Raw genomic sequence first — 9,439 nt, 5'->3', positions numbered from 1 at the left:
AGATGATTTTATTTAAAGTTGAGTCTTTTAATGAAGGACAAAAAATTCAAATAACATTTCTAAGAGTCTTTATACTTTTAATATCGTATAGATTACCCTCAACGAGTCATTAACTTGTATTTCACACATATGGTGCACAAAGAAAATGATTTATGAGCAAAATACTTTCCATCAACTATAATTTACCTTCACCCCAAGTTTGATGTAACTTGGTAATCTCAACATTTCACCAAGTTATAAGACTCTTCAACGCACCCAAACTTAGATAACTCTATTCACTTTATACCAAGGTTTTTGGTCTAGACATAACACATGTACGATATTGACGCATATTATCATATTTACTAATTCTTGAATTAAAATAATAATAATTCAAAGCTTTAATTGATATAGGAAATAATATCACATCAAGTTTATTAGGTTATGTAGTGTTTTTGGTCCCTCAATTATATTATCCCTCCTATTTATTCACAATTGAGGGACAAAATGATATTATCCGAATTGATTAAATTCATGTAAATTGTGTAATTGCCGTAGAAATGATAAATGTCAAACACTTCTCAAGTTTAAAAAAACGGAATACATCGCCCATATAAAATGTATGAGTGGAATATAAAAATGACACTAGCATATAGTTTTTCCTGTCAAAAAAAAAAAAAAAACCATATTGCTCATAGCACAAATACATAGCTCGTTTACAAGTGTGGAAAGGTAAGAGAGACGGGAAAAACTTTATTAATCAAACTCTACTTCGTAAGCTCAGAGGCCACAGAATACTTCCATTCCATCAGCAAAGGAGTGAAACATAACACAAGATGAAGCTAAAAGCAATTATTTCTTCTCCTTCCTTTTGTTATATAATTCCATTTTGGTAGTAACAGTTACAAAGTAGATAAAAAGAAGCCATAGATTGCTCTAAACACCAAGTCATGCAAAACAATATTGGCTTAACAAACGGCAAAAGGTCAATGGGTGAAAACAGGGAAACAACAATCTCATTGGTTAAAGAAAAATTTGATCTGTGATCCCAGTGAAAGGGTTGCTTCAATCCTCTGCAACCTGTTCAAGAAGAAATTTAAAAAGTTGAAGTAAACAGTAGTAACAAGTAGTAACAAACAGCAATAAAACCCCCGCCGTCTGTAATGCAATTGTGGCAAGAATTCTCAGTAACCATGTTTCTCCATTTAAATTAATTCCAACCAACATTATACAAAATAAATAAAAACAGTAATAATACAAAAGCATAAAAAGAAGAAGTAAACATTAGTAGTAACACAATAACATAACCTTATGATACAGAATACAAACTCCACCCTCACGCCCTTGAACAAGAAATATCCGTGTACATTGGACCCAACAAGAAAATAGGGTGAAAGAGGGAGAAGTTGATGGTGCATAAAATAGAAGAAAATAACATGTCTATCAGGATGAGTATAGTATGTACACAAAAGGCATACTACAAAATCAGAAGGCAGCCCAATCGACCCTAAATATACATAGGAAACATTCAAGACACCATTAAAACTTCCGCACACCATTACTAATTTAGCCAATCCAAACGGGCTCTTAGTTGGGTAACTAAGTCTAATACAAATCCTCATTATCCATTTTTCCCCCATTTGGACCTATTCCATTGCAATACAAAACACTTTGAGTTCACTAAAGCTAAGAGGACCTCTATGATGTTCCTACTGATATAAATATTTCTTAATACACAAAAAGGACTCCAGGCAAACACTAAATCTAATGTAAGCATACTAACACAATTATAACGGTAACCCAACTAGTAGGTATCACATATTTATAGCCTGTTTGGCCAAGCTTTTGGGAGGCCAAAAGTGCTTATTTTTAAAAAGTGAGGTGCTTGGTCAAGCTGTTGAGAGAAAATAAGTGCTTCTTGGGAGTAGCAGAAGTTGTTTATTAAAAGCTAAAAAAGTAGTTTTCCCCTTAAAAGCACTTTTGAGAAAAATACACTTACAATCACTTTTAAAAAGTTTGGACAAACATTAATTGTTGCTCAAAAGTGTGTTAAATTTATTTGCCAAACAGAAACTACTTCTCAGCAAAAGTACTTTTTCAAAAAGCACTTTTTGAAAAATCTCTTTTCAAAATAAGTTGATCTAAGTTTGGCCAAACAGGCTTATTAGACATTTTTTACAATTTTCTATATCTTTCGTGAAGTTTGCCTCGATTCCAAGAGATTGTATATCTTTTACGGAGTGTTTGGTATGGCGGGGAAACATTTTCTAAGAAAAAGAATAACTTCTCATATTTGGTTGGTCAAATTTTTTGAAAATAAAAATGAGAAAAATGACTTCTCTTTGAAAAAGGGGAAAACAAATTCCATAAGTGGCACTTCACTCCTCACCAGCCTCCAATACAACACCATCCCATATCCACTACCCATTCACCCCTCACCCCCACCCTCTATAGTGTTTGCATAGATTATATATAAACAAGAAAATCACTTGTTTTCTAAGAAAATAGTTTCAACAAAAACATTTCCGTCCTACCAAACACACCCTTGATATAACTTTCTTTCACATGATTCTAGATCTAACTCATCTTCTTTTAATACCTTCAACAATCATGGTTTAACACCTATATATGAGTGTATTTGGAGGTCTACCTACAATATTATCAAATTATCTCATGCTCTTTTTTCAATTTATCTTCTATTTGGACTACTTGCATCTTCCGTCGAATGTAACTATTTATGTCATCTCTTTGTTTATATAGGTTTATAATCTGCATTTCATCAATATACCTGTCAAAATAAAATGAAAAAGAACTATGAACAGCATTTTACTCAAAAAGGCGGCCAAATTTTAGCCACACAGGAAAGGAATGTACACGTCTTCCTTGTTCCCTTAACCCAACCCCCAAAGAAATATTATATATTTCTGTTATATATAAAAGGTATTGGCATCTGAAATTTCCTAGTAAAAGTAATTATTCATTGTGTAACCTCCTTTTCATTTTCCGTTTATTCATTCTCTTATTTGACAAGACGTTTTCCTTTTTTCCATATACCTCTAGTCATTTGACATTACATTCAGACATTCAACGAAATGAAGTAGGAAAAGGAAAAAGGGCTACAATTCCATGATATTCTTAGAAAGCAAGTCAGGAAAAAGAGAAAGGGAATTCTGTAAGAACAAACGGAAACAAAGGAGAGTAGAAATATTGTTACCAGTTACAAAAAAAAAATAGGAGAGTAGAAATGAGTGTCCAGCTGTCAACTATTCCTATAGGGTAAGGCAGTGCAAAACTGCTGCACTATCCCTACCATCAACCCTGATTAATCACCTAAAATCTTATGGACACTATATTTCAGGCAACCTAAAATTCTTTAGCATTTTTTTTAAAAAAAAAACAGGGGTGTATAGGCAAACTTGCGCACACCTCGACCATTCCACAATGTACCACCTTCCTCCCACTAGCATAAGTATCACGGACTCTGCCCACTAAGCCTTAGAAATTAAAAGAAATCATCTCGTATTCTTTTTGTATCCTGGGATTTGAGTCTTGATCTCCAAGGCTTTGCACCCCACTTATTGACCACTATGTTACATTGTTGTATGCAAAAAATAAAAAGAATCTTTAAAATAATCACTCTTTCAATTTGTGTCTTAGTTTGACTCGATAAGGACTTTAAGAAAAATAAAGAAGACTATAGAATCTTGTGATCTTAAACTAAAGATGTGGGTAAAAAGGGCAGCCCGGTGCACTTAAGCTCCCGCTATGCGCAGGGTCCGGGGAAGGGCCCGACCACAAGGGTCTGTTGTACGCAGCCTTACCTTGCATTTCTGCCAGAGGCTGTTTCCAAGGCTTGAACCCGTGACCTCCTGGTCACATGGCAGCAACTTTACCAGTTACTCCAAGGCTCCCCTTCTAAACTAAAGATGTGGGTAATTTACCAAAATGTCCTTTGAGTCTAACGTTTTAAACATGACATACAGGAAATTGGGTGTAAAGAGTTACTAAAAATAGAAATTGGTATTTTTTTTAAACATACTAAAAAGGAAAGTAAACAAATAAATTGAAATGGAGGGTACAACTTTCAGGAAAAAAGTAAATTTTGTTATGTACATAAAGATGCAGTTTGCAAACTCCACAAAAGAAGGGTATGTTGCATTACTTAATTCCAAGTAGGATAATGTGCCTATTCTGGTTGCGCCCCTGTTATAACTTCAGGGTAATAATTAATAAACAGTGCGAACTTCACTAAACGGGAAAGAAAAGGAATTAAAAAAAAAAGAAGAAGAAGAAGCTCAAACCCCAGCTGGACAAGGTGGCAGCACCGTTATTGTTTTATGGATATCTGATGGGTATAAAAATACGAGTCTATGTGGACAAAGGGACGTGAAGATTCTAACAGGTTTTCAGTGTATTTATGAGGATCCAAACAATATACTTGTATCCATAATAACCATTTGAAATTAGTAATTTGACACAAATAAAGAGCCCCAGTGACACAGAGCACTGGAAAAAATATAGCCTTGCATTGGTTAAGGCATGTTTTGGATGGTTAGCTATCATTGTACCTTCATAATAATACTTGGATACAGAACATTAGAGAACTAAGAAGAAAAAGATGGCTGTCTGTTACAGATCAGTTCATTTGATTCCTTGTAGCATTCTCCACATCATTTTCCCCTGATTAACTTCCGCCCCTAATATTTCTCTTCAGGAATTAAAATATCTATTCTGTAATTATCCATTTATCAATAACAGAACAAGATCAACTGTATCAAAAGCAAGGAATGACACGGTCAGGCCAAGTCATGAAGATTCAGCACATGCAATACAAAGGAAACAAGGGTATAAACAGTAGTTCAAGGAAATAGGCATCCAGATGGTGTTAATTTGACTCTAGAGTTTGAACACACTTTAATTTGTCTCTAGAGTTTGAACATACACTTTTCCAAGCCCAAGCCCACGAGTTAAAGATTTTTTAATTAAGAAGCAACTAAAACATAACCGAAATGGTAGTTTTTATCATTATAAGGTGGTATATTTATCACTTTTCTGCCAAATGTACATTAAATTTTGCAACGGCTTAGTTTTTCCACTTCTCAAAGTACACTAAGGCCTCATTTGTTTGCATTTAATGAAGGTCTGAATCCTAATCATTCAAATCAGTCATTAAGTGTTGTGTTTATTTTTTATGTCTGAATCTTAATCATTCAAATACCAATCATTAAATGTGTTTGTTTCTTTTATTTTGCAACTACTTAATGGGTCCGAATAGATTTAAATGATTAAGATATGTAATAGTCTAAATATTATTAAGATGTTAACCATTAAGGAATATTGCTACGGAGAAAGCATTTCAATATCATTCCACCCACTGTCACTGCTACCTACCATCGTCCTTGTTGCTGCCAACACGCTATCAACTACCACTACCCACTATCCACCACCACCAATCACCATTATCTATCACCATCATCCACAACTGTCACCTCCATCAACCACCATTGTTAACCATTATTGTCGGTTACCATCACTGCTAGCTTAGTATCTTCCACATAAATGTGAGAATTTCAATGTTACTACCCACAACCATTACAATCAATGGCCGCCACCACCAATTATGTACCACCATTAGCAGTCAGCATCCACAATCACCACCAACCATCATATAAATTTATTTTTTAATATTTTTTATAAATAGTACTCCCTTCGTTTAAAAAAGAATGGTCTAGTTTGACTTGACACGAAATTTAAGAAAATAAAGAAGACTTTTCAATCTTGTGGTCTTAAATTAAAGTTATGTCAAATGTACTAAAATGTCTTTTAATCTTGTGGCATTAAACATGCCACGTGGAAAGCTGAAATTAAAGTGTTACCAAAACAGGAAAGGGTTCATTCTTTTTGAAACAAACCAAAAAGGAAAGTAGGTCATTCTTTTTTAAACGGAGGGAATATTAGATTAATTAGTATTTTATTTGAAGTTTTGTATTTATTAATTTTCAACAAAGATAAAACTTTATACATTCAAATGTTGAGAAACAAACATTTTAATTATTAAGTACTATTCAGATCTTAATACATATTCAATAACCTGAATACATGTCTTAATATTCATGTGTATTCAGATTCAAACATCTTAATTTTAATAAAAACAAATGAGGTCTAAAATGGAATCGGACTCTATATGGATTCTAAGCGAACAAACTTAATTCTGATCAAGTTTAAATAGACAATAAACTAGGTCTCATGAAGATTACTTACGAGTCAATATCTTGACTATCTTCCATATCCTAGAGGCTCAAAAACTATATATCCTTCATAAACAGTATCGATGAAGTTCTCTTTTTTTCCATAAAGAGTATTGATGAATCTCTTGTAAGAAGAATATTTTGGAAAATGGAAATCCAAGGTTTTAAAGTCAAACTAAATTAATCTAAAAGATGCGAAGACTCGGACGCTTCCATGAATAGTTAAAAAATCAGAGATGCACCATGGAATGATATGGTACAACCCCTGGCTCCACAACAATGCACAGCAACACACTTTTTTGATGAAGTCATCTTTTTAATAAAAGAGACGTAAGCAGGGTTAAAGTAACAGAAAGCTTATTGATAAAGAAGACTATTGACACAGCAACAGACTTATACAAAGAGAAACGAACAGGAAAAACACAAAGCAGGAAAGAGCAAGCCTTTTTTATCAAAAGAAAAGAACATAACTATACAAGCCATCATGTCCAATTGAATATTTCAGGCTAGACACACACGTAAAAGAACAGCTTTGAACAAGTTACAGGAGAAAAGAATGCTGAGCATTCACTTAATATAATTGGGGATGGGCACGCCTATTTGTATCGTACCTTTTCCTTACAAGTTTAAATTTTTTATCTCGGGAAGTCCATTTAACCCCCCAAAAATAAGCTCGGGAAATAGAAATACATGCAATGTATTATTACCTTGGTAATAGGAGCCTCAGAAATACTAGCAGTTGATTTTCCAGGATATCCACCAAATTTCTGAGAGCATTCTGTGTATGCAGATCCTAGACCTGCCCCAGCAGCAAATGCTGTAGATGCCCAGCGTGTCACGGGACTCCCTATGATAATAATGAATACAAATGAATTAACTGATTACATTATCTGCCTAATAGATTTTGAAGATCACACGGAGAAACACAAGCAGGCAATCATATACTCATATTACATATCAAAAAGCAATAAGAAAGTTTAAAGCGCAACTAGAATTTACACCTAGACATCCAGCCACCAAAAACTTCATGATAGGAAGTGGGAGATTGATTATTGAGGCAACTGCAAGAGATATTACATCAAAATTAAACATCTTGCATGCCATAGGCTTCACTTTGTTCCCTTTTTCTCTCTGCAATCACAACTCTGCATATAGCTAAGCTTAAAAAAGAACTAATTCTTCAAGTTCTCACAAACAATATGGAACCACACAGAATGAAGCTAATAAGAAACCAATCCAGTGCTACTCTCTTCACAACCACTGCTCATTACTGATCTAGCCATACACCCCTTCAATTCTGACCTTCAACCATTGATTGATTTGTAAGCAAATAGGGTCACTTTTCTCTCTACCTCTCCCTCCCTTTCTCCCTCCTTCTGATACAAGACACACATTTGATTGGGGTTTATCCTTTCTCCAATTTCTAGCTGTTTAATAGCAGAGTGATACAAATTTCAAAGAAACCCCTTTACATCATTAACCATTTTCATTTGTTTTCAATATAAGATTACACAATCACTGCATCACACAAACAAAACTAAACAAAAGCACATCTGAAATGTCCAAGATAGTCAAAAACCCCAATTACAAATTTAATTCAATCCAACACCAATTGCACAATCAATGCGTCACACAAACAATACTAAGCAAAACAAAAACACATCTGAAGCAACCCATAATATCAAGCAAGAAAACGTTGGTTTTGGGGGGGAAAACACTCACGAAAGAGGAGAAGACCAGCAAAGCCACCGATTAAGGAAAAGTAAGTGAAACGGCGAACACCCAAATCAAGACAAGCATCCCACTTAGCATCCAAATTGTATTGAGATGGTACAACTGATTGTTCTTGCTTGTTCTCTTCAGCCATTGCCACACAATCTCACTTTCTCTAGGGTTCCTTGTTGTTTGATCTTGATTTGATTAATAGCCGAGGGTTTCGTTTTCTGTCTGTACGCTTCTTTCTGGAAAATGTACAACTCTTCCCAAATTTTCAAAAAGTCTTTTACCCAAATAGTCCTTTTAAGTTTGAGGATATGTCTATTTCGTCCTTACTATATTATTTTAACCATATTTTTCTTTGTGACTTTTTGATGATATTTATCGTTTAACATACCTTCTATCCTTCTTACACCTCACTTATGGAATTTCACTGAGTAAGTTGCTGTTATCTTTCTAACTTTATAGATTGAGCATTTGTGCTTTCTTGTTTGATTTAAAGGTAAAAAAACATACCTAAACTATTCCAGTTTTCTAAGTTCGATTCCTGAATTTTTGAGAGTGTGAGTTTGCTACTTGAACTATCATCAATAGTTAGCAATACACACCTCAACTAATTTCTGATGATGTGTGTACACTCTCTATTTTGCTTACAAATTTTGTCACATGACACTCCACAACAACAATAACATATCCAGTGAAATTCCACATAATACTCCACATAAAAAAATAATCACCATGGCAAATCTAGAAAAATTAATATTACATTAAAAATTAAGGTTAAAGATTAAAACTATCACCGTATAAATAAGTTATTCCAATCATGATATCCACCATCTTTTCTCTACCTTCTTAGTTGTGGTCTCATCTCTATCGTGACATCAATATTAAAATAGCCATTTACAAGTATATTAAAAAAATTATTATGTCAGAAATAGAGTTGTTATATATATATCAGGTAGACAAAGATTTTATGAACAAACACACCTACAAGCATTTCTAGACAAACATTTGATTTAGTGAACGTCTAGGTGTGTTTCGCTAATCATTAGGTGATAGTTCAGGTAGAAAACTCACAGTGTCAATAGTTCAGGTATGAAATTCAATAAAGTGGATAGTTTAAGTGTATTTTTGATCCTTCACTCTTTTTTTTTCAAAAGGGTGGAAATTTTACATTCGAATTTTATTTCGTAGTTGATTATTGTTAGTTTTCACGGTGGCGAAGCCATAATTAATAATAAGAGTTTCAAAATATGAGAAAGTGAATACACAAAGAGTCAAGGGTGTTCAATAGCTAAATTAACTATATATAAACATTGTCAAGAGTCCGTATCTTGATTAACTCTTTTTTAATAATCCGTTTACTAGTGGTTTGATTATTATTTATTAGTTAAGACAAAGTGGATATATAAGGAAAAAATAGTTTAAGAGTAAAAGTGTCAAGTTTGGATGATTTTGGAATGCTTGCAAGAGAGCTCGAGCGATTTGGCCCAGGC

General features: G+C 33.8%; 1 protein-coding gene across 1 annotated transcript; it reads right to left on the bottom strand.

Moving 5' to 3' along the window:
- Positions 1–712: 712 nt before the first annotated feature.
- LOC129903971 (MICOS complex subunit MIC10-like) lies at positions 713–8,214 on the bottom strand. Its single transcript, XM_055979505.1, has 3 exons — positions 7,950–8,214; positions 6,935–7,074; positions 713–1,059 (listed from the first exon to the last, which is right to left on the bottom strand). Exons 1-3 carry the CDS (start codon positions 8,092–8,094, stop codon positions 1,045–1,047), a joined length of 300 nt encoding a protein of 99 aa, XP_055835480.1. The 5' UTR covers positions 8,095–8,214; the 3' UTR covers positions 713–1,044.
- Between the last annotated feature and the right edge of the window lie 1,225 nt (positions 8,215–9,439).

Source organism: Solanum dulcamara, chromosome 9 (genome assembly GCF_947179165.1).
Source record: "Solanum dulcamara chromosome 9, daSolDulc1.2, whole genome shotgun sequence".
NCBI classification, from domain to species: Eukaryota; Viridiplantae; Streptophyta; class Magnoliopsida; order Solanales; family Solanaceae; genus Solanum; species Solanum dulcamara.
Note: the sequence above shows the minus strand (reverse complement) of the source record. Positions and strands in the feature narration are given on the sequence as shown.